This window comes from Alnus glutinosa, chromosome 13 (assembly GCF_958979055.1).
Source record: "Alnus glutinosa chromosome 13, dhAlnGlut1.1, whole genome shotgun sequence".
In the NCBI taxonomy this organism is placed as follows: Eukaryota; Viridiplantae; Streptophyta; class Magnoliopsida; order Fagales; family Betulaceae; genus Alnus; species Alnus glutinosa.
Window position 1 is genome coordinate 216,505 of NC_084898.1, and position 25,559 is coordinate 242,063.

At 39.7% G+C, this 25,559-nt stretch overlaps 1 protein-coding gene across 2 annotated transcripts; it reads right to left on the minus strand.

The window, feature by feature from the left end:
* Positions 1-576: 576 nt before the first annotated feature.
* LOC133854101 (nuclear pore complex protein NUP98A-like) lies at positions 577-25,559 on the minus strand. 2 transcript variants are annotated; one of them, XM_062290134.1, is made up of 12 exons: positions 25,400-25,559; positions 24,876-24,944; positions 24,668-24,724; positions 20,475-21,569; positions 20,023-20,229; positions 19,713-19,931; positions 12,368-12,988; positions 11,875-12,081; positions 11,206-11,783; positions 3,621-3,721; positions 1,574-1,609; positions 577-763 (listed from the first exon to the last, which is right to left on the minus strand). In XM_062290134.1, exons 2-9 carry the CDS (start codon positions 24,892-24,894, stop codon positions 11,407-11,409), a joined length of 2,802 nt encoding a protein of 933 aa, XP_062146118.1. In that variant the 5' UTR covers positions 24,895-24,944; positions 25,400-25,559; the 3' UTR covers positions 577-763; positions 1,574-1,609; positions 3,621-3,721; positions 11,206-11,406. The 2 variants fall into 2 exon arrangements, with proteins under 2 accessions (XP_062146118.1, XP_062146117.1); XM_062290133.1 differs by having other exon boundaries at positions 12,329-12,988.

Genomic DNA, 25,559 nt, shown 5'->3' on the forward strand with positions numbered 1-25,559 from the left:
GTAGGTAAATCCGTGTCTAAGTGCTGAATTAACAACGACAGTTCGCCTACCTACTCGAAGACATTTGCATTACCCAATCTGGTAGCGTAAACATCCAAGTATATTGAAGCTCAAAACAATAGCATCTTGCTCATCAATACAAAGATCCAGCGTTTCCAAATATAGGTAACTCAGTGTCTAAGTGCATTACAGCTTCGTGCCGAATTAACGATAGTCTGCCTACCTACTCAAAGACACTTGCATTACCCAATCTGGTAGCTTGAACATCCAAGTATTGAAGCTCAAAACAATGACATCTTGCTCAGCAATACAAAGATCCAGCATTTCAAAATATAGGTAACTCCGTGTCTAAGTACATTACAGCTTCGTGCTGAATTAACGACAGTCCGCCTACCTACTCGAAGACACTTGCATTACCCAATCTGATAGCGTAAACATCTCAGTATATTAAAGCTCAATGCCTTTATATCATGCAACCAATCAATAGATACATATGTTCTTTCCCATTAAGACTCATGCTTGTCACGCCTCTGTTTTGGTATATAAGGGGAACGCGAACTTGAGCCTAAAAATACATTTACATAAAGCACACCTTTATTAAATATAGATTTTAACCGTTTATATTAGTAGTTCTTTACAATGCCATAAATTCCAAAAGGAAGACATGCTATACAATACAAAGGTTATGTCAATCCCCACAACGATCTATTGCTCTTAGCGAGGTCTGTACCATTACCGAGAAGTGACTCCGGCTTACTGCGTCCTGAAAAGGTTGTAGGAGTAAGGGAAGAATTCGACAAATCAGTAAGTAACACAATGTAACAAAAGACAGTATAAAAAGTTCAGTTTAGAAATTTTGAATTTTCAGAGTTCACATATATAAATATCGGCATCAATAAGAAATATGCATATGCAATCATCGTTCATAGTGTGTCAGTTTTATCAACCACTGGTCCAACCACCGCATTTTAACAATGAGCGGCACACGTTAGGCTTGTCCAAAGGACCGATTCCGTAGGACTCATACGCTCATCATGTAGCCACAGGGGAGAGCTGCCGGGTTAGGAAGCTCCCTAGGTGATGACCCTCCGGCCAATAGCCCCACACTTTTGGTGTGGTCGCCCCGCTACCCACCTCATCATAAGAAGATTCGGATTACCATTAGGGCTTTGGTGCCGTGGGATAAAACTTGTGTGGTGCATATAAAATACAAAATCAAATAAGTGAACTATAGTTTCATTATCTCCATTCACAGGGTGCACATGTAACATATACATATTTTGATAATCATAATCTCATCATCACCTCTATTCATATGGTGCACATATAAGATATTCATATCATAGTCCCATCTTCATTCACATGGTTCACAAGTAACATATTCATAATTCATACTTGGGAGCTATCATATAGTCATATGGGACTCAATCATATTTCGTAAGAGAATTATTATAACAAAAACAAAAGAGCAAATAATATTATAATGAAGAGTCTCTTGAAAATTCTCGACGTTTTTCTATTGAAAATGTTTTATTTAAAATTTCGCCGGGGTTTTAAGGTTGTGTTCCCTTACCTGGACTGGCCTTTAGCATCGAGATCAAGTTTTTACCTAAATAAATTAAAAGAAGAAGCTTAGAAGAATATTCTGAAATTTGAAGCCTTCAACTTAACTAAAGTATACATAATATGTAATCAGAGGTCTCCAAATTGTACTGTCTGTCAATAATCATAAGTCCACATTACTACTTAGTAACTAAATCACCAACAAACATGAACTCATTCAGCTTAAATCACAAAAAATCTTCCAAAAACAGCAACCCCCTTGAATTACTTAATCCTTAGTCCAAGAGTCCATGACCCAAACAACCCAATATTAAACCAACTCATGCCAATCAAATCCAGCAAGTACTAAAACAAGAAATACATGGGGTACATTAGCACTTGGTTCAACAAGACATCCATAAAATCTCAACTGCAACAATTCTCAAATCACCAAATCCGTAACTCATACCAAAGTCATCTTCCAGAATTAATCACCCAATCCATACATGAAAATAACATCCCAAAATCACACAAAACTTCAAGAAAATCCATCAAAGAATCATAATTACCCAACAATGCATCTATTCGGTACTTCTCACATAATCCTTTATAAAATAACTCCAAACTCAATTTACAACATTACAACTCGATTTTTAAGAATAATTCTCCTGCCATCAAGATCCTAATTCAACAGTAATATCCATCACTAAATCATCAATTTAACCAATTGAAATCAACATTTTCCAATTGAAATTAATTTCTAAAAAAAAAAAAAAATCATCAATAAACATTCGGTAAGGAATTCCAACCATCTCTCTCTCTCTCCCCTCCTGGTATGCAGACAGAAGAATAAGAAGGAAGAGAGAAGAGTAGGAGAAAGAGAGAGAAGAAAGAAAAAGAAGGGAGAACGAAGGAAGACGGGGATGCGTTTATGTTTTTATAGAAGAGAGGAGGTTGAGGACGTGGTTGTATTTGTCTGAAAACCTTGGGCAAAGCTGCAATGTGTTGAGTGAAATCCGCTACGTGGGGATAGAATTTCTGCAACGTTTGACGAGAAGTTGAAATGTGGCGATGGGGTTTTTCCTTTTTAGACACGTTGTAGATGTTTTTGAAGATTCAATGCATTTTGTTTCTAAAGGCTTCTCTTTTAGGTTGCCACGTGGGTGCTAAAGAATAAAATAATAAGTGGTTTAATTCATGGCCTTATGTTGCTGTTCATGGCCCTAATCAAACTGGGTTAGCAAAATAAATAAAGGCCAAGGAACTAGCCTAGATGAGAGGGCAATTACAACCCATGGGCTACACTAAATATAATAAATTTTTATTTTATTATTGTCTTTTAATAAGTTGCTTTGGGTTCTCATATAATAAAAAAAGATGTACTATATTTACTTTTAATTATAAAAAATTTCCTTCGGATTCTTTTAATATAAAAGAAAAACTCTAAATTTTTCTGGGGTGTTATATATGCATATTAATACATTTAGCATTAAACTACTATATATGACATCATGAAAACATCACACATAAAAACAATGCTATGCATACTTCTTGTTGTTCTCTGTTGGTGTTCCTATAGGGCTTAGGTCCCCCAATAACTAGTTTATGCCTCCCTGACAAATACCATGGGGCATATCTATCAGGTACCCTGGGGCTTGATTCCCTCACTTATAGTTTATCTGTTCATGTTTCATGCTCAATGTTCATGCTCAAATACTATACATTTAATTTCATGATTATGTCTTTAACACATGTTTTCTTAATAAAACAGTTCAACATGTCATTTTCTCAAACAATTTGCAAAACTTAAATTTCCAACAGCAGTAGGCATCAAATACATACATTTAATTCCCAACCGCAACAAGCAGTCAAACATTTAAAACATAATTCAAATTATACTTCACACACATTTCAATTTGCAATAACATTATTGGCATAATTTCAACATACTCGAAACTACTCAAATCATCCAAAACATATATTTTAACATATCATCGGTTCAGTAAGAAAATCACATATTATTTCATTTTACAAATTACTTAAAACGTAATACTTTTCTCAGTGAGTAGAATACTCACCTTGGCTGCATAGGACTCATGACTCCGATATTTCCCCCATGTTCTAGTTACTAGAACTCTAGATTGGATAACAAATTGAAGTCTCCAATCCGGACACATGCCTGCAAACATTTGCAATGTTAGACTACGCTATTGAACCTATACTCTATGACAGATAAACTACTCGCGTGCTCACACGTCGCTTCACCAGCTTCTAAAGCTAGCTAAATATCTTAGGCTATTATTAGGTTAATCATTGGTTCTATATTCGCATTTTATTTGTTTATTAACAATAAGATGTATTTACTATTTTCATTAGTTTATATATTATTGTTGTATCACATTATTATTGTTAACCATTTTTATAGCTGCTTGTTTATTTGCCAAGTTAACAATATATATTTAACTCATATGTATGCATATGTATAAATACATATATACATACAATGTTTAAACATAATCCGATGATACACTAAAATACTATGTGTACATGGATAAGTGAATTAGTTACTAAGTTATCTTGTTATCATTATTAACTATTAAGCTTTATATATCAAACGCTTATTAAGCTAAACCTAGTCTCATAACACACTTAGGTATTTCATAATACATAGATAGACGCATCAATCATCTAATTACGTTACTAAATGAATCCGGGGCCTATTTATGCATTTCTATAAGCTTACTAACTTATACTTACTAACTTAGGGTTATTTGAATAATTTACAACTCTTTGACATTCTCATCATAATCGTTGTCCCCTATGATATTAATCTTAGGCTTTAGGTTTGTAACTTATTTTGTTTCTTATCCTTTGAATACAATTACTAATATATTTAATACTTTATCTTTATTAACTTCTAATAATCCAACTAACTTTAGTTATAGAACCTAAATGGTTTAATGGGCCATAGACTTAATAGATTATCTCAAATCATAGTAATCCATCTATCTATTCTCTTTATTTGCTATACTCTTGTTCTTAATGCTCATCTTTCTCATATTTGCCCATTGTACAATTTCTTTTCTCAACAAACCAATACTCAAACATCATTCAACTATTTAGCACTATCATTTGGCTATAGCTTAAAATCACACCCAAGGAACACTATACCAAATCAGCCCACACATCTCCCAAGAAAAACTCCAACCAACAATTAACTCAGACACACAAACACATTACACTTAGTAGAATGTGTAATTATTGCATACTCTCTCTCTCTCTCTCTCTCTCTCTCTCTGTGCCTTAGTGGCGGCGCGTGAGAGTGCGTTACGTACGTGGCTGCATTGATTCGCTTATCAGAGGCCCGGTTGCTGTACGGGGATAGATTGTTGAGCATCAGGTGTTTGTGGGTCGCGCTAGTAGCTCGCGTAGGGGTGTCTGGCAGTGGGGTTCGTTACTATGTGGCTACTTTTCATTTGAAAATGTGATCATTCTCTGGGTCGGCCGCTTGGGTTCTGGGTGTTTTTTGAGATGGAGTTAAGCTTTATCGTGGAGTCGAAGACTTTTGTCTTCTCGGTTCTGGAAGGGGCGTCGACGCTGAGGGTGGGGGAGAAGAGAAAAGGCTTCTCCGACGAAATTTTAATTAGTTCTCCTTGCTCTGAGTGGTTGGCTTCGACATTGGAGCTTCTTGTGGATTTTCCGGAAGATCAAGATTTCATCAAATCATTCAGGGAAGGTTCGAGAGTCTTGATTGCTTGAAGAGGGTGTAACCAAGCCGGCCGTTTCTTAGAGGCAGCTTCATTCGGGATGGGTGGCTGGAAAGGGTTTATTCTGATCCCTGAGGGACATGGAGGGTGGGGTTGGATCAAATTCTTCGAAGAGTTGAGGAAGACCGTTGTTTCCTTTTCTGCATCAATGGGCGGGGGGGATGGGTTCTTGCATGAGTCGGAGGAGATTAAGGGGAAGAAAGTAGAGGCTTGGCCGGGTTTGGTTCCTTTCACAAAGGGGCCCTCCTTTGTGGAGGTGTTGAAGGCAGGCTTGGCCGCTGGCGTGAAGAAGGCGCCTTTCGTGGGGGGTCGTTTGTCCGGGAGATTGGTTACGCCAGTGTGTGAGCTTGACCTTCTTCCGGCGGTGAGGGTGATAGATGCAGATCGAAGGTCGGCGTTGGACTGTTCTACCTTGGAGTCTCCTTCGTTTGATCTGTTGGGTAAGGAACAGCCTCACCGTTCGATGGGTAAGACCTTGTTTCCACATGCGAGTTTGAAATTTGAAATTTCAAAGTTGCGCACGTGGAGTAAGCGGGTCATAGGTTTCAACTTGGATTTGGGCCAGGCTGCAAAGATGATTCTGGGCCGACTTGCAAGAATCGGACGGAGTCGAAAGGGATTGCGTTTGGGTCGCTTCTTGCGTAAACCTAATTCCTTACGGACGTCGAGCTTCTCGTCGGAGACGACGTTGGTGGCTTCCTCTGGGCCGTGCGATCTCAATCTGTCGAAGTCTCCCGTTGGGGTTCCCTTGTGCGAAGATCGATCTGGGGGTGGGCCGTCTCTGGTTAAGTCGATCCCTTTGTTCGTCTTCCCACCTTTGCCGACTGTGAAGACGCCGTCGCCGGCGACTTTGGTTGCTCCTCCGACATCGACTAGGCTTCTGTGTGGTGCAGAACTCTCCGTCTCTTCTGTTCCTTCACTTTCAAGGGCTTCTGAGTTGGGGAAGAAGATTCGTTTTTCCCCTTCCCCCTTGCTGCCTAGTCGACCATTTCAGCAATACTTCAGGAGGGCTAAGGAGCTCAGGGCAGGGCGTTCAGTGGTCTGGAATGATGGGTTTCTTGCTGACTCGTTGGAAGCCTCAAAGCTGTCCGCATAACCTGTTCTTCTTAAGGTTACGGGTGGAGAGGCTCGTGCGAAAAAGAAGACATAATTTCCAGCGAAAAAGGATCTGTTTAGGAAGGGATTTCTTAATCTTCCTCCGAGTGTTCCAGTCCCTCCCGTTTTGCCGCGGGAGGTCAAGGAGGTCGGGGTGGTACGACCTTCCTCTCCTTCGAGTGGCTGCATCTCTCCTTGCTCCGTTGAGAGAAATGGATTCTTCGGTTTTGATCACAACGGGGAGATTGTAGTTTGGGAGGAGGAGGAAGATGGCTATTGGGATGGATCGACCTTGGATTGGGCATTGGAAGGGGCTTTTGGGGAGGAGGCCTTGGCAATTAGGGAAGCCATGGAAGAAGATTTTCAGCGGGAGAAGATGATTGCGCGCCAAAAGTCTAAAGGAAAAAGGGAGCTACTAAATTTGCATAGCTCCATCAATTATGGTGATGCTAAAGTTCCTTCTAGGAGTAGGAAAGGCAAGGCACACATGATGTAGGTTTGTGTGCTTTGGTGGGTGGGTGGTGGGTTGTTTTGTTCTTAGTTGGTTTCTACTGTAGTTTGTTTTGGGGTTTTTCTTCGTTTTCGAGGGGTTCGGGTTTTGTTGGTTCTATTGGGTTTTAGTGGGTTAGCTTTGGTTGTTCCAATGTACTTAGGGGCGCCTTACGCTTTCTTTAATAAAGTATTCTTACTTATAAAAAAAAAACAATCCATCCTTAAATATCGAAACCAACTCATACACTAGATCGAATCTCATAAAACATAATCCAAAGTCAAATGAACCCAATGACAACCATACGCAAAACAACCAACAAATCAAAGTCATGAACACAACTCCATATCGATTACAATCTTCCCCAATAATTAATAACACTACCAAATTCTGTTCCTCAAAGCCACAACTTACCAAGAAAACAACCAAGCAACAACACTTTCCAAAATCACCAATATCACATCCATATATTCAGTCATTTCCCACAGAGAATTCAATAACTATTAACTTCCCTCCAAACAACATTCCGATCTCCAAATAAACTCCTCAAATAACAGAAATTCCTAGTATTAAAATACATATCCATTAATATCGTCAACAATATCCTCAAACCATTAATCTCACAACAAGACCCAAGAAAACATCATCAAAGAATAATAAACATCCAACATCACATCCTTTCGGCCAATCCACAACAAAATCATAAACTACCGAAAATCAAAGACCCCAAGAGAACCAACCCAATCGGCCAACCCCAAAAATTACTAAAATTTGAACATCAAAGGCCAATCGGCCAGCCACATCCTAGAACCACAACACAATCGGTTTCTACATAAAATCAATAGAAATCCAAGCAAATCAAAGACAAGGGAAGAGGATCTCACCGAAACAGGGCTGAAATCCACTGCCCTAGCTGCTGCCTCCATGCCACGACGTTGGCCCAACCACCCAGCTCCAAAACCGCTCCTCCAACGGCCAAAAATCCACTTCCTCACTCATGGGTTTTCACTCTTTCACTCAATCTCTGTATCTCTACCTCTCGGTTTGCTCTCTCCATTACAGTCTCTCAAGTGAGCGTGCGACAGGGGAGAAACGGAGGAAGGGAAAGAAAGGAATAAGGGGGAAGGCGAGCAGGGGAAGGGAAAAGAAGAGGGAGTCAGGTGCTGTGCGTGAAAGAAAAGGAAGAGAAGAGAAAGAAGAAAGAAGAGAATAAAAGGAGAGAGTGGTAGAGAGAAATGGAGAGAAATCTGGAAGAAAAGAAAAGGGGGAGAGAGGGAGTGCCACGTGTGTGTGTGTGTGTGAGTTGTTGGGAGAATATAAGGATATCTTCTCCCAGCAAACAGGGTGCTAACACGTGGCATGGGGGATTTCCTTTATTTTTAAAGCCCTTAACTTTTATAAATCGCTACAGGACCCCATTATATTAAAATCTTGTCTTTTAACAATTAATATAAAACCCCACATTTATTCGAACTACATTTTACTAATGTGATTAACTATTTATTCAACTAAAACTTATTATTATTATTTATTATCCTTTCCTTTTTTTGATAGGTAATTAAAATTTTATTAAGAAAATGAAGCGTAAAGCGCTCCTAAGTACACAGGTGGTATACAAAGGAAAACCAAAGCTAACCCGAAAACCCATCAAACAACCCAAGCAACAGGAAAAAAAAACCGAAGGCCCCAAGAAACAAGCTACAAAAACCCCCTAGACATACAACCCTAAATCACATGGGTGTTGCCTCTTCTACACCTAGAAGAAATATTAGAGTCGCCATAATTAACGGAGCTTTGTAAATTCAGAAGCTCCTTCTTGCCCTTAGACTTCTGACGCTTAATCATTTCTTCCGTAATAGCCATGAACCTCTCATTATGCTCCTCAGACACGTTCCACGCATACTCCTGGGACAACCTCTCCCAAAACCCATCAACCTTCTTCCTAACGTCTAACTCCCACTCCAACGTCAACTTCTCATCCATCTCAGCCGAAGAGAGTGAATCTGACATCGCTACAGCTGAAAGAAGAGAACCCGATTCCCCATCTACGCCCAACAGATCCACACCCACTAAAGCCACCCTAAATTCTGACCCTAAAGAAATTTCCAATGAAGACTCCTGCAGAATCTCTGTCGGACCCGAGCCCACATCACCGTCTGGATCAGAGTGCTGACAGCTAGACCCACCCCCGGAAGGAGACAAACCCAACATCACCCCAGAGTCTACCGGCGAAGTTATCTCAGGCAGAGGAGGAGACGACGAGGTCTCCGGTTGAAGAAGACACCCAGGAGATCCCGACGATGCCATACCCACACTCTAAGAGGATTCCAACTGAACGTCCACCAAGACACCAGTAGAAAGGCGATCCAAGGGAGACCCAAAAGAAATCTCCAGCGAAATCTCCGGCAGGATGCTCAACGGACGGGAAAGAATAAGTTTCGGAAAGAGTCGGGCTAAACGGAAACCCGAACGATGACCCAAACTAGTCCCAACAAAACGGGCCAAAAGTTTTCTTACAGCCCGGCCCAAAGACAAATTAGACCCAATAACCAGCTTGCTCCACGTGCAACATTTTCAAAATTTTAAAATTCAAGTTTGGATGTGCTAGACTCTTCTTACCCGGCGGACAGAAAGGCCGATCAATACCCATCAGTACAGGCTGAGGTGCTTCCAGAGAGAAACAATCCACCGCCGTTCTGAGCTCTTACTCTGCTTGCCTTACCGACGGGAGAGGGTCCAGATCACATGGCTTCGCCGAAACATGAAACAACCGGGATCGGCTACCCCTCACGATAGAGCTCAAGCCTGACCTCAAGACCTCCACAAAGGAAGGTCCCTTCCAGTAAGGAGCCAAACCCAGCTTTGGTTCTTCTTTCTTCCCCTCGTTCTTGACCAACCCAGTCGGAGGCCCAGAACTGCTATCAATTATGGCAGAAAGAAAAGTAGATGTCTTTCTCATCTCAACTGAAAATTTGATCCAACCCCACCCACCACAGCCTTCAAGGATCAAAATGAACCATTTTCGGACACCCATCTCGAAAACTGCTACCTCTAGGAAACAGCCAGCTTGGTTACTGCCTCTCCGAGTGATCACGATTTTCGACCCTTCCCTGAAGGATTTGATGAACTCTTGATCTTCCGGGCAATCCAATAGGTTCTCCATCGTCAGTGCGAGCCACTCCGAGCACTAAGAGTTGATAACGATCTCACCGGAAAAAGTTCTTTTCTCCCCCACCCCTCAGCCTCGACGCCCCATCCAGAATCAAGAAGACGAAAGTCTTCGACTCCACAATGAACCCTTTCTCCATCTCAGAACACCCTCAACCCATAGCACGGCCGACCCAGAGTACTCTACATGATCGCCGGCGAAGAGGAACCCACACAGAGAAACCACCGGAAGAAACCCCTACGCGCAAACCAAGAGAAACCCAAGAAACAGAATAAATGAGACTCGCTCCCTGATTGCACGACGAGAAGAATGGAAGCAGAAAGTTCGGTACTCCTAGATTAACGCGCTCTCACGCGCCGACGTTAAAGCTAGAAGGACACACACACATGCACACACACACAGAGAGAGTACACCATTTCCTAAAGACCCATTAGCAGTATTTTATTATTCTAATTCCATTATTTTATCTTAAACTCACTTTTATTCCAATCATATAAATTTGTAAACTTAGAATTTATTATAGTTCCAACTGTCTCATCTATACAATTTATTAATTGCTAAATTTTCTATTTATTTTTCTTGGTCTTTACATGTTACAAACAAGCTACCTTCATTAGAATATCCCCCTCAAGGTCTACAAAGAGTACACTATAAGTTTCTAACCATATAAGACAACATTATTAAGCTTCAGAATTTGCTCAGGCAGATACTATATTATGCATTTATAAGAACTCTCACTGCCTCCCTAAATCCTATTTTTAAAATTTACCAAATCAATACTTCACACATTCAATTTTGTATTCCCTCCATTTCACACGTCTTGCATTCCACTTCCCATCAAGTCACAAACCATGCAATGTATCAGGACCCACCTCCAAGACAAGACCCATTTGATATCAGAAGTGGGTGATGACCGAAATAGAATGGAAGGAGAAAATGGGAAGGACTCCTTTCCTCCTACTCTAATCAAAGCCGCATATAGGCATCATCAAACCAAACTTGAAGACATTCATACCAGATGTCATACTATTTATTCTTTTTTCACTTTTTACAGAGAAGATAATCCTATATTAGACAAATGGAACAAGTAGCTCAAAAAAATTAAATAATGAAAAACTGCAATAATCTAAGGAGCTACTTACATTTGATTGACCGAAACCTAATGTGTTGCTTGAACTAATAAGTGTTGAAGTGCTCGAAAAAGTGTTTACACCAAATCCAGGGGTAGAAGAAGCACCGAGTATTCCTAGACCAAAGGGTGAACTTGGATTCTGCCCTTACGAAGTAGTAGTCTGTCCAAAAGCAGAGCCTGTCCGCCCAATTGAAGGTGCATTAGATTGGAATTATGGGGATGACTGAGTGTTACTACCAAATCCAGCATTTGTTGCCTGAGAAGAACTGAAGAGAGGAGATGAACCAAAAATAGATGGAGATGAACCAACACCAAATGTAGATGATGTTGATAAAGATATTGATCCAAAAAGGCCAGATAAAGTTGATGCACCGAAAGGTGAAGAATTGAATGCAGTACTTGAGGATCCAAAATTTAAACCACCAATGCTGGGAGTTTTTGGAGTAAATGGGTTAGAAGCCACTGAGGTAGAGAAAGGACTCGTAGCCGATTGAGCAAATGTTGGGGAATGAGCAAGAGAATTTGAATTTGCGGGAGACCAACTAAAGCCAATCCCACCAGCAGGCTGACCTGCACGAAGTGGGCCACCTGAAATTACAATATTATAAAGTGTTAGTAAATTATTGCCGGCAGCAAGACAACAAGAATTTTGAGTTTTGACACAATTTCTCAAATATACCTTTATCACCTATTTGATAGTCCTCCCATCTCAGCTCCTCATGGCTTTTATCTTTGTAGACAGGCATGGCAGATATTGACTTTAACTTCCCACCATCTGCTTCAGTTGTTGGTGTGAAGGCAGCTACTCTGCTTCCCCCACGTTGACTCCCAAAAGGTGACTGCCCAAAGCCAGTGCTGCCAAATGTTGGTGGTGTAGACTGGGCACCTGTACGACAGCTCGTAAGGAGATGGAAAAAAAAATCCAGTAATTAGCAAACAAGATACCAAGATAAAGATGTATAACCTAACAGAAGTTCCTTAACCACATAAGGATGCTTACCACAAGAATATCCATATTCCAAATTGTATAACCAATTAAACACATTTGAAACAACTCACTATAACGATGCTTATCATAATAAAATATATATTCCAAACTGTATAACAAATTAAACCCATTTGAAACAATTCACCAAATTGAGAACTCTGGGCTGCAAAAGGAGCACTGGTACCAAATGGGCTGCTACCAAATGCAGAAGCTGATTGGCCAAAAGCTGGAGAGGACCCAAAGCTGAAGGACGGCGTACTAGAAGCCCCAAAAGCAGGAGAACTTGCGGCACCGAATGCATAAGTGCTTGAAGAACCAAAATGCAGGAGTGCTTGATGTACCAAATGCTGGAGCAGTTGAAGTACCAAATGCTGGAGCGGTTGAAGTGCCAGATGTAGGGCTGCTTGAAGCTCCAAATGCTCCGCCAGATCCAAATACAGGAGCATTTGACACACCAAATGACGTCCCTGTATTCCCAAATGCAGGACTTGCTGTTGAACCAAAGGCAGGGGTGCTCGTACCAGCAAATGCGAGTGTGCTGGTAGCACCAAATGCGGGCATGCTGGTAGCACCAAATGCGGGCTGTTCGTAGAACCAAATGCGGGGGTGGTTGTAGCACCAAAAGCTGGGGTGCTACTTGCACCAAATGCAGACTGACTTGTTGCACCAAATGGTGTGGAGGCGCCAAATATGCTACTCCCAAATGCCGGCTGTGATTGTTGATTTGTGCTTCCAAAGGGAATTGTTTGAGTAGGAGAGGACCCAAAGCCCCCAAAAGAAGGCTTCTGACAAAAGACGGTAGATCCTGTAGAGAGAAAAAAGACATCAGTACCAAAATGTTAAAAAGAAAAAGGAAAACAAGTTGGGTAGATAAATGAGTATTTTAGCAGATAAGATATCGATATACTAAGAGATAATACAGTAAGTTATTTTACTGTAACTAAGCAGATAAGATATCGATATACTAAAAGATAATACAGGAAGTTATTTTACTGTAACTAAGACTACATCACCAATAGTAGAGGATGATCACTCAAGATAACTGACCGAACTCAAGGAAGACAAAACACACGGCAAGAACATCAGTCCAAGGAAAAAGAATAAGTGAGCAACCATTTGCTCAAAAGTAAATATAATTAATATCTTCATTTTTATTTAATAATCCGTTCAAATTGTAAAGGGAAAACTAACACCTTGCCAATGAGCACAAAAAGAGAAACTGCAGCTGGAATAAATGCTACTTCTTCTAATTATTAAGTTTTACTATCTCGTTTATAAAATTCATTTCCCTCATTACTTCATAATCTAGTCCTCTGTTATTGAATTCCAACATAATTCCAATATATACAAGATAGAAAAACAGCCAAATAATATATAATCAATTCCATAAAGAGACATTATACCAATGAAACCAGTCAGGAAATTACAAGTTTCCACCAAGACAAACTAATTTAAAAAATCAGCCAAAAGATTTCCTGAATGACATCAACTACAAAAGCATTACCAATCAGGGCCTCAATAATAAATCCATTTCATACAGAAACAAAATTCATCATTCAGCTCAAGCATAACTTTCCATTCTCTGGATAAACAAGAGTCTGAAATGGCATTCAGAGATGACAAATGCCATTCATATACAACAGCTGAAGAATATTTCAATGCTGACACACATGATACATCCAGATCAAATGAGTAATAACCATCTTTCTCAACAATTACATCAAAATCAAATCATTAGGTAACAGTAGGAGAAGAATGAAACAAATTGGGCAAGTCAAAAACAACGTTACACATACCACCAAATGATGATGATGAACTACCAAATGCAGGAGTAGATGCTCCAAAAGCAGGCACTGTGCTTCCAAAAGCCGGTGATGATGAATATTAACGAAACTAACGCACATGACTCACAGTGCAAGTGTGAGTCTTGTGCGGTGCAATATGTCTAGGATTCTAATGATAGGAAACCTACTCCTATCCGAAGTTCCAGCACTAAGTAGATAAGGCTGTGTTATCTTAGAGTTCAAACTCTATGTTAGATAAGATATGGGCTAATGTCAAGAAGAGTTATAGTTCTATTGTATAGGAAGCAATCGTGTTTATCCTAGGAAGTTATGTTTATCTTCAACTCTTGTACTCTTCTAAGTATCAATGAAGGCTCACATTGATGAGCAAGGTTATACAACCAAATATATCTAAGTTATATCATGGTATCAGAGCCATATCATTGACAAACGTCTTGATCTATGGCCAATTCCGATTCCGAGTCTACTGCCTCCGCAACTTCGGTGGCTTCCACTGCTACTCAAAATCACCCACCCAACCCACAGCAGCCGCAGGTTATCTTCACTCAACCCAACAAGAACCACAATCTCAACATCAAACTCTCCAAAGGCAATTTCATGGTCTGGAGGACCCAAATCCTTGCCTATATCAAAGGCCAAGACTCATATGGTTTTCTTGACGGCTCGTCACAGCCTCCTACTCAAACAATCCTGAATCCCGCTACTAATGTTGGAGCCCCTGCAACTATCGTCAATCCCGAATTTCTTACGTGGAGTCAAAGGGACCAGATGATCCTCAGTGTCCTCATCTCCACACTCACCGAACCTTATGTTGTTCACGCCATTGGTTGTGCTACATCCTCGGATCTATGGACCACCTTGGTCACCATGTTTGCTTCTGAAGCCTGTGCTCGAGTTATGCAAATCTACTTCCAACTAGCGACAGTCAAGAAGGAAAATAACTCTATAATCGAGTATTTCCAAACAATCAAGAATCTTAGTGACACACTTGCAACCGCTGGTCAACCTCTCAATGACTTTGAGAGTGTCTCGTTTCTTCTCAAGGGCCTTGGATCTGAATATGATCCTTTTGTTACATCGGTCACCACCCGTGTTAATCCTCTCTCCATTAACGAGTTATACGGCCATCTCCTTGCTCATGAGATGCATCTGGAGCAGCAAATTTCAGCCCTTGATATTCACCAACCATCTGCAAATTTCTCCCCTCGAGCTCCCATGCAAAGGGGCCGAGGACACTGTGGTCGTGGCTCATTCTCCAACAACCGTGGTCGTGGCTCCTACTTCTCTCCTGATGCAGCTTTCTCTTCCCGGCCTACATGCCAAATTTGTGGCAAACCCGGACATATTGCTCTTCGCTGCTACCATCGATAGGATCTGTCTTTCTCTGACCAGCAGCAATAGCCTTCTCCATAGGCCTACTACTCATCTCCGGTTCTGCCAGCTGAGGAAACTTGGTACCCCGATACCAGGGCTACTCATCGCATGACTAATGAGCTGCAACATCTCAACTTAGCACAAGAGGATTATCATGGACATGATCAAATCCATATGGGTGATGGAACAGGTTTGCCTATATCTCATATTGGATATGCTTCCTTAACTTTCTCTCGTCGAAATTTCATTCTAAATCAACTCCTTCAGGTTCCTTTGATTTGTAAAAACCTTCTCTCTGTTAGACAGTTTGCTCTTGACAACTCTGTATTTTTTGAATTTTACTCTTCTCACTTTGTGATCAAGGACTCTCAAACCGGGATCACCCTCCATCAAGGTCGAATTAAAGATGGTCTTCATCAACTCCTTCCTTCTTCTAGGTCTTCGTCAATAAAACAAGCACTTGTAGGTGAGCGCACCTCTCCAGCTTCATGACACAAGCGCTTGGGTCATCCTACTTTTTTGTACAGTCCAACGTGTTCTTTCTCAGTTTCAGCTTCTGGTTCTTCTAAATAAGGCATCATCCCCTTGCACTACATGTCCACAAGCCAAGGGTCATCAATTGCCGTTTTCTGCTTCTACTTCCGGCATATGTAAACCTTTAGAATTAGTTTATTCCGATGTATGGGGACCTTCCCCAAACCTTTCAATTAATGGAAATCGGTTTTATGTGTCTTTTATTGATGCTTTTAGTCGTTACACTTGGGTTTTTCCCATTCAAGCTAAATCTGATGTTACGCCAACTTTTCTACAATTTCAAGCCTTAGCTGAACGTTTACTCAATTCAAAAATAATAAGGGTCCAATCTGATTGGGGTGGCGAATATCACAACCTCCATTCCTATTTTCGGTCTCAAGGCATAACTCCTCGCATTTCTTGTCCTCACACACATCAACAACAAGGATGTGTAGAAAGAAAACATCTTCATCTCATTGACACAACTTTAGCACTCTTAGTCGAGAGTCATCTACCTCAAAAATTCTAGGATGAGGCTGGTCTCACTTCTGCTATCTCATTAAATCATTTGCCAACACCATTGTTATAAAATAAGTCACCTTTTGAGAAACTATTTAATCCAACTCCTGATTATATGTTCCTTAAGGTATTCGAGTGTGCGATGTTTTCCAAACTTAAGACCCTATAATTCTCACAAGTTTTCACCTCGTTCAAAAGAATGTGCATTTCTCAGGTATAGTCAAAATCACAAAGGTTATAAATGTCTTCACATTGATTCTGGCCCAATGTACATCTCACAAGATGTCATCTTCCATGAAGATCAATTCCCTTTTGCTGCAACTCCTATTGCCTTTGCTTCTCTTCCACCAATTCCGGCACCTGTCCTTCCTCCTCTACTTTGTTCACCTATTGTTTCTATTCAGTCACCACCTTCAGCAACTGTCTCTCCTTCCACTTCTATTTCCAGCCCCTCCCCTCCCAATTCTGCAGATATCAGCATGCCTAGTTCCAGCTCCTACACAGATACCTCCCGTTCGGCTACATCCCATGCGTACAAGGTCACTAAACCATATTTTCCAGCAAAGACAGCTCACGGAAGGCACCATCCGATACCCTACTCCTCGGGCTTTAGTGGCAGAAACACATTCACCACTTAGCGAACCAACTTGCTTCTCCAATGCAGTCACAGTTCCAAAATGGAGAAATGCTATGCAAGTCAAATTTAATGCTCTACTTCAAAATCAGACCTGGTCTCTTGTTTCTCCGCAACCTTCTTAGAATCTGTGGGATGTAAATAGGTATTTAAGCTTAAAAGGAAAGCTTATGGGTCCATAGAACGACACAAAGCACGTCTTGTGGCCGAAGGTTTTCACCAACAGGCCAGCGTGGATTCTGGAGAGACGTATAGTCCGGTTGTCAAGCCTACAACAATCCGACCGGTTCTCTCTCTTGCCTACTCTGCAGGGTGATCACTAAAGCAAATTGATATTCAGAATGCTTTCCTTCATGGTTTTCTATCCGAGGATGTCTACATGGTCCAACCACCTGGCTTCATTAATCCCAGCTTTCCTCACCATGTTTGCAAGCTTCAAAAGGCGATTTATGGTTTAAAATAGGCCACCCGAGCCTGGTTTTCTCGCTTAAGTGACAAGTTAGTCCAGATTGGTTTTGTGGGTTCTAAGGCCAACACTTTACTCTTCATTTATCGCACCAAGACAGTCACCATTTATCTTATTTATGTTGATGACATAATCATCACAGCATCGGATCCTGCTGCAATTACCGAGCTTCTACAGCTTCTCAATGTTGATTTTGCTGTGAAGGATTTGGGTGATCTCCACTACTTTCTTGGTGTTGAAGTCCTCAAAGTTGAGTCCGGTCTTCTTCTTTCTCAACAACGATACATCTTGGATCTCTTGAAGAAAACAAAAATGCATGAGGCCAATTCTATTTCTTCTCCAATGGCTTCTTCCTCAAGTCTCTCTGCATTTTATGGTGATCCAAAGGGAAGATCAGTCCCTATGCCGCAGCACCATCGAGTCATTATAGTATCTCTCTCTCACATGGCCTGATTTAGGCTTTGCAGTAAATCGGGTATCTCAATTTATGCATAGGCCACTTGAACCTCATTGGCAGGCTGTTAAAAGGATACTTTGGTACTTGAAACACACTCTTTCTCAAGGTCTTCTTCTTCATTGCACCTCTTTTATCAAATTGCAAGCATACTCAGATGCTAATTAGGCTGGATGTTCAGATGGTAGACGATCCACAGGTGCATGTTGTGTGTTTCTCGGGTCTAACTTGGTGTCTTGGAGCTCACACAAATAACCAACTGTATCTCAGTCCTCCACTAAAGCCAAATATAAGGCTGTTGCTAATACCACTGCAGAACTCCTCTAGATTCGTGCTCTTCTTCAAGAACTTGGGATTCGGTATCTTCTCCACCAACACTTTAGTGTGATAAAATTGGGGCTACCTACATGTCAGTCAATCCGGTTTTTCATGCCCGTACCATGCATGTGGAAATTGATTTCCACTTTGTGATCGTGTTGCTGATAAATCCTTGGACGTCCGCTTCATTCCTAGTTCGGATCAACTGGCCGAGGTGCTTACTAAGCCACCTGTCTCGACTCAGTTTCAACAGTTGTGTTTCAAGCGCAACATACGTTCCTCCCCGTTGATCTTGCGGGAGGGTATTTACAAAACTAACGCACATGACTCACAGTGCAAGTGTGAGTCTTGTGCAGTGCAATATGTCCAGGATTCTAATGATAGGAAACCTACTCCTATCCGAAGTTCTAGCACTAAGTAGATAAGGCTGTGTTATCTTATAGTTCAAACTCTATGTTAGATAAGATAAGGGATAATGTCAAGAAGAGTTATAGTTCTATTGTATAGGAAGCAATCGTGTTTATCCTAGGAAGTTGTGTTTATCTTCAATTCTTGTAATCTTCTATAAGTATCAATGAAGGCTCACATTGATGAGCAAGGTTAAACAGCCAAATATATCTAAGTTCTATCAATGAATCACCGAAGGTCGTGGTGGAAGAGAAAGGTGAAGAAGATTGGGCTGCACCAAACACTCCAGTTGAAGTACCCCCGAATAAGGAACCCCCAGTTTGTGAACCAAAAGGGGTAGAACTACCAAAGAGCTTTGGAGCAAAAGGATTGTTCCTTGCATTGTTGGTCTGTCTAAAGACTGATGGAGACCCAAATGGGCTACTAGATGACTGCCCAAAAGCTGCCATATGGATAGACACTTACTAATTTTCATTTCAAAACAGAGTCCAAAAAAATATAAAAAACCTTTTTTTTTTATAAGAAAAAAAAAAAAAAAAAAAAAAAAAAAAAAAGGTTTTTTATATTTTTTTGGACTCTGTTTTACAGAACTCCCAAGACATGCAGATGAAAAAAGAATCCAAATGACTAAATAATCATAGCCCAATAACTAATTGTGAGCATACCCAAGCCCTACTCACTTTGATTAAACAAAAAATGAAAGTTAGATAAAAATAATAAAAAAATTCTCAAACAATTATCAAAAAATAAAAATAAAATAAACCTTAGTTTTCTGCATAATCTCATTTGAAATTTAAATTAGTTATGATACTCAAGATGCACCACCAAAATGACAGAATCAAGTAGAGCCTTTAAAAACTGCAAGCATAATTTCTCTAGTAACCCAGAAATCTACTCAGAAATTTCCCAAAAACATAACAAGTGTAAGAATATAGGATAACATATAAGAGCCTCCAACAAAATCCAATTAAACAAATAAGCAAAACAAATGAATAAACAAAACACAATGCGTAGAAAGGCCAGATGAAGTTGATGCACCGAAAGGTGAAGAATTGAATGCAGGAGTACTTGAGGATCCAAAATTTAAACCACCAATGCTGGGAGTTTTTGGAGCAAATGGGTTAGAAGGCACTGAGGTAGAGAAAGGACTCGCAGCCGATTGAGTAAATGTTGGGGAAGGAGTGAGAGGATTTGAATTTGCAGGAGACGAACTAAAGCCAATCCCACCAGCAGGCTGACCAGCAGGGAGTGGTCCACCTGAAATTACAATATTATAAAGTGTTCGTCAATTATTGCCGGCAGCAAGACAACAAGAATTTTGGGTTTTGACACAATTTCTCAAATATACCATTATCTCCTATTTGATAGTCCTCCCATCTCAGCTCCTCATGGCTTTTATCTTTGTAGACAGGCATGGCAGATATTGACTCCAACTTCCCACCATCTGCTTCAGTTGTTGGTGTGAACGCAGCTACTCTGCTTCCCCCACGTTGACTCCCAAAAGGTGACTGCCCAAAGCCAGTGCTGCCAAATGCTGGTGCTGTAGACTGGGCACCTGTACGACAGCTCATAAGGAGAGGGGAAAAAATCCAGTAATTAGCAAACAAGATACCAAGATAAAGATGTATAACCTAATAGAAGTTTCTTAACCACATAAGGATGCTTATCACAAGAATCTCCATATTCCAAATTGTATAACCAATTAAACACATTTGAAACAACTCACCATAACGATGCTTATCATAATAATATGTATATTCCAAACTGTATAACAAATTAAACCCATTTGAAACAACTCACCAAATTGAGAACTCTGGGCTGCAAAAGGAGCAGTGGCACCAAATGGGCTGCTACCAAATGCAGAAGCTGATTGGCCAAAAGCTGGAGAGGACCCAAAGCAGAAGGACGGCGTACTAGAAGCCCCAAAAGCAGGAGTACTTGCGGAACCGAATGCAGAAGTGCTTGAAGAACCAAATGCAGGAGTGCTTGATGTACCAAATGCTGGAGAGTTTGAAGTACCAAATGCTGGAGAGTTTGAAGTACCAAATGCTGGAGCGGTTGAAGTACCAAATATAGGGCTGCTTGAAGCTCCAAATGCTCCGCCAGATCCAAATACAGGAGCATTTGATGCACCAAATGACGTCCCTGTATTCCCAAATGCAGGACTTGCTGTTGAACCAAAGGCAGGGGTGCTCGTACAACTGAATGCGGGTGTGCTGGTAGCACCAAATGCAGGCGTGCTGGTAGCACCAAATGCGGGTATGCTGGTAGCACCAAATGCAGGGCTGTTCGTAGAACCAAATGCGGGGGTGCTTGTAGCACCAAAAGCTTGGGTGCTACTTGCACCAAATGCAGACTGACTTGTTGCAGCTAATGGTGTGGAGGCGCCAAATATGTTACTCCCAAATGCCGGCGGTGATTGTTGATTTGTGCTTCCAAAGGGACTTGAAGAACCAAATGCTGGAGCGTTTGAAGTACCAAATGCTGGAGCGGTTGAAGTACCAAATATAGGGCTGCTTGAAGCTCCAAATGCTCCGCCAGATCCAAATAAAGGAGCATTTGATGCACCAAATGACGTCCCTGTATTCCCAAATGCAGGACTTGCTGTTGAACCAAAGGCAGGGGTGCTCGTACAACTGAATGCGGGCGTGCTGGTAGCACCAAATGCAGGGCTGTTCGTAGAACCAAATGCAGGGGTGCTTGTAGCACCAAAAGCTGGGGTGCTACTTGCACCAAATGCAGACTGACTTATTGCACCTAATGGTGTGGAGGAGCCAAATATGCTACTCCCAAATGCCGGTGCTGATTGTTGATTTGTGCTTCCAAAGGGACTTGTTTGAGTAGGAGAGGACCCAAGGCCCCCAAAAGAAGGCTTCTGACCAAAGACAGAAGATCCTGTAGAGAGAGAAAAGACATTAGTCCAAAAAATTAAAAAGAAAAAGGAAAACAAGTAGGTAGATAAATGAGTATTTTAGTAGATAAGATATCGATATACTAAGAGGTAATACAGTAAGTTAAGTTACTGTAACTAAGACTAGGGCTGTACAAACGGGGCGGTTAGCGGTTTTAGGGGTAGGCCGTTGATAACTGCTAACCGCCTATCCTTATATATAAATAATAAAAATATTTCTATTATATATTTAATGTAAAAAAAAATAACTTTGATACACAAAGTGATGTATTTAATTTATTAACAAAAAAAATCTTACATCCGCTCTAAAATTTTTATTCTCTTTGATAACAAGCAAAGATTATACTTGGGATCAAAATTTATTATCAATATCTTAAAATTTGCAAAAAGTTCAAATTACTACCTTTGAGCCTTTAAATCAAAGATTCCAATGCCTTATTCAATTTTCCCCAAGGTGCTACAATTCATCTTTAAGGTAAAAAATTAAAGGGGTTTGATGGAAATCTCATCGGCCAAATGGGTATTTGAATTGGTAAGCTTGTTATGCAACTTATACTGTTTTCTTTTTTCAAGTTCATTTATGTACTAGCATATAACCCGCATCATGCGCGGGTTTTTACAAATTAAAACTGCGTCATGTTTTTATGTTTTAAAAGTAATAGATAATTTTAATTTTATGAAATAAAATTTTGCAAACATATTAAAGAGGTCGTTTATTGTAATCCCAAAGAACAAAAGATTAAAATAAGTTTAAAACCACTTTTTATATCTTTATGAGTGTTTGAAGAATATGAGATTTCTAACATTGAAACGGAAGAACATAATGTGAGAATACAAAAGCACTCATAGAAACACTTTTCATCAAACGTTTCCTCAGACATTATCGGAGAAAAGTTCTATGCCTAACAGAATGCAAGCGTTTACTTTAAAGATATTTGTGTAGGGTCTAATATTTAATTAATACAAATATAGTATTCTATTCAAAGCCAAAGACTGGAATTCATATGTATAAGAAAAAGTCCAGTCAAATAGAATCTTTTTTTTTCTTTTGACCGTTCTTCACATATATAACATAAAAGAAACTACATTTAGAACAATAAAAAGGAAAAAAAAATGGAAACATAAGAATTGTATTTTTTTGTATCCTTTTCCCAGTTTCAATGTAATTGATAGGTATAGGAAGAAGTCCCATCAAAATGAGATTCTTTTTTCTTTTCAACTGTCATTCACATATATATTATAAAAGAAAATACTTTTAGCACAAAATAAACAATAATATATAAATTAGAACATAAATAAGGACAAAAAATTAAAACAGATGGCAAACGAAAAAAGAAAAATACTCATATAATATAAAAATAATTGTCTTTTCTTTTTTGTATATTTTCTCTAATTCCAATGAATTCATAGCATCATAGGTATAGGAAGAAGTTATGTCTAATAGAGTTTTTTTTTTTCCTCCAATCATCCTTTGCATATATAACGTTTTTAAAAAAAATACTTTTAGAACAGAAATTAAAATAATATATAAATTAGAACAGAAAATAAGGACAAAATGTGAAAATGGACAACAAATAGAAACTGGAAAATACTCCTATAATAGAAAAAGAACTGTATTTTTTGTATATAAATTAGAACATAAAATTAAGAAAAAAAATGAAAACGGGCGACCAATGAAGAACAAAAAATACTCATATGATAGAAAAAGAATTGTTTTTTTTGTATACTTTCTTTGGTTCCAATGAAATTTCTTTGCATATATATATACACATTCGGACGTTTTGTTCGATTCCGGCACTTGCGTTCTCATGCCCGGGACCCTCGCGATTGATTTGGAGAAAGAGCGAAAACGAGAAAGATGGATTGTTATCCATCGGAAATCAATAGGAATTCCCCGGGGATTGCCTTCTAATAGATGTTCTGTCTTTCATTATTAACATCCAATCCCATGCTAATAAGAAAAACGAGTGATTGCTAGTCAGCTTTCATTTTATTCAATATAATGGAAGGGGCTGGGAAGACTGGAGTAGTATCTTTATTAGCTGGAAGGTATATGTATATATATATAAACTACTTTTAGAACAGAAATAAAAATAATATATAAATTATAACAAAAAGAAAAGAACAAAAAACGATAACAAACTAACATGACCATAAAAAATAAAGACAAAAAGTGAAATTACTCAAATAATATTTGCTGAGGTTTGTTAAAATTCAATAACTGACTTAGGCGGTTACGGTTAGCGGTTATAGCCAATAACCGCGACCGCTTGTACAGCCCTAACTAAGACTACATCACCAATAGTAGAGGATGATCACTCAAGATAACTGACCAAACTCAAGGAAGACAAAACACACGGCAAGAACATCAGTCCAAGGAAAAAGAATAAGTGAGCAACCATTCGCTCAAAAGTCAATATAATTAATATCTTCATTATTATTTAATAATCCGTTCAAATCGTAAAGGGAAAACTAACACCTTGCCAATGAGTATAAAAAGAGAAACTGCAGCTGGAATAAATGCTACCACTTCTAATTATTATGTTTTACTATCTCGTTTATAAAATTCATTTCCCTCATTACTTCATAATCTAGTCCTCTGTTATTGAATTCCACCATAATTCCAATATATACAAGATAGAAAAACAGCCAAACAATATATAATAAATAACAGAATGAGACATTATACCAATGAAACCAGTCAGGAAATTACAAGTTTCCACCAAGACAAACTAATTTAAAAAATCAGCCAAAAGCTTTCCTGAATGACATCAACTACAAAAGCATTACCAATCAGGGCCTCAATAATAAATCCATTTCATACAGAAACAAAATCCATCATTCAGCTCAAGCATAACTTTCCATTCTCTGGATACCCAGGAGTCTGAAATGGCATTCAGAGATGACAAATGCCATTCATATACAACAGCTGAAGATTATTACAATGCTGACACACATGATACATCCAGATCAAATGAGTAATAACAATCTTTCTCAACAATTACATCAAAATCAAATCATTAGGTAACAGTAGGAGAAGAATGAAACAAATTGGGCAAGTCAGAAACAACGTTACACATACCACCAATTGATGATGATGAACTACCAAATGCAGGAGTAGATGCTCCAAAAGCAGGCACTGTGCTTCCAAAGGCCGGTGATGATGAATCAAATAATCCAAAAACAAATAAATAAGCTAAGGGAAGGAAGAGGTGCATCCAAGAACACGCACTTCGGATTAACAAAAGCAAATACAAACAACACACTAATTCAAGTCAAAGAACACTTACGGTTAGTCGAACTAAACATCCTTTCTTCTAGCTCTTGCCCAATACGATTAAGAGGTTCTCGTTCCGAAACTGAAATAGAATTAGAACACAAATCAAACAAAGAACGCCAATGTGTGTGGCGACAATCACATTTTATCAAATACTTGGAAGAAACAAAAACTCATTAAAAAATTTAAGCCTAGGAAGCGATACAAGCGGGTGAGTAAAGGACCACGGAATCGGGGATCCAAAGGCCCATTACTCCATTCCATCATTACGAAACCATTAATATACCATCAACATGGATACGACAGTTGAAGAAAGGAAAAATTCAATAAATCAATCCAAGAAGGTTACGATAACAGACATTCAGAATCGCAAACGACTCGCGCTTTCGAATTGAATAAAACCGTAAGAAGGAACAAATTGAATATGATGCAGCAATCAGCAAGCCCTAGCGGGAAATCCAAACACAACCTAAAACTGCCGGCGGAACAGAATGAAAAGAAGAGAAAACGTAGAATTAGGGTTTTGAAGGTACGTACCGTCGATCTGAGAGAGAGAGAGAGCAGTGAAGAAAAATGGGGAAGGGGGTTTGTATAGAGTCCCTTGGTAAAGTCGGAGTTAAACCGCGTAGCGTCAAAAGTAAGCGCAATGAGGAAGGGGATTGTATGTGCCTTGCTTGGTAAGTCGGGGTTAAGCCGA

Bases quoted from the DNA above. Each gene is read 5' to 3' on its own strand.
- LOC133854101 (XM_062290133.1), bottom strand. The intron at 21,570-24,667 runs GTATGTGTAACG...CTCTCTCTACAG, and splicing joins TTCATCATCATCAATTGGTG to GATCTTCTGTCTTTGGTCAG. The intron at 11,784-11,874 runs GTATATTTGAGA...TTGTAATTTCAG, and splicing joins CTATCAAATAGGTGATAAAG to GTGGCCCACTTCGTGCAGGT.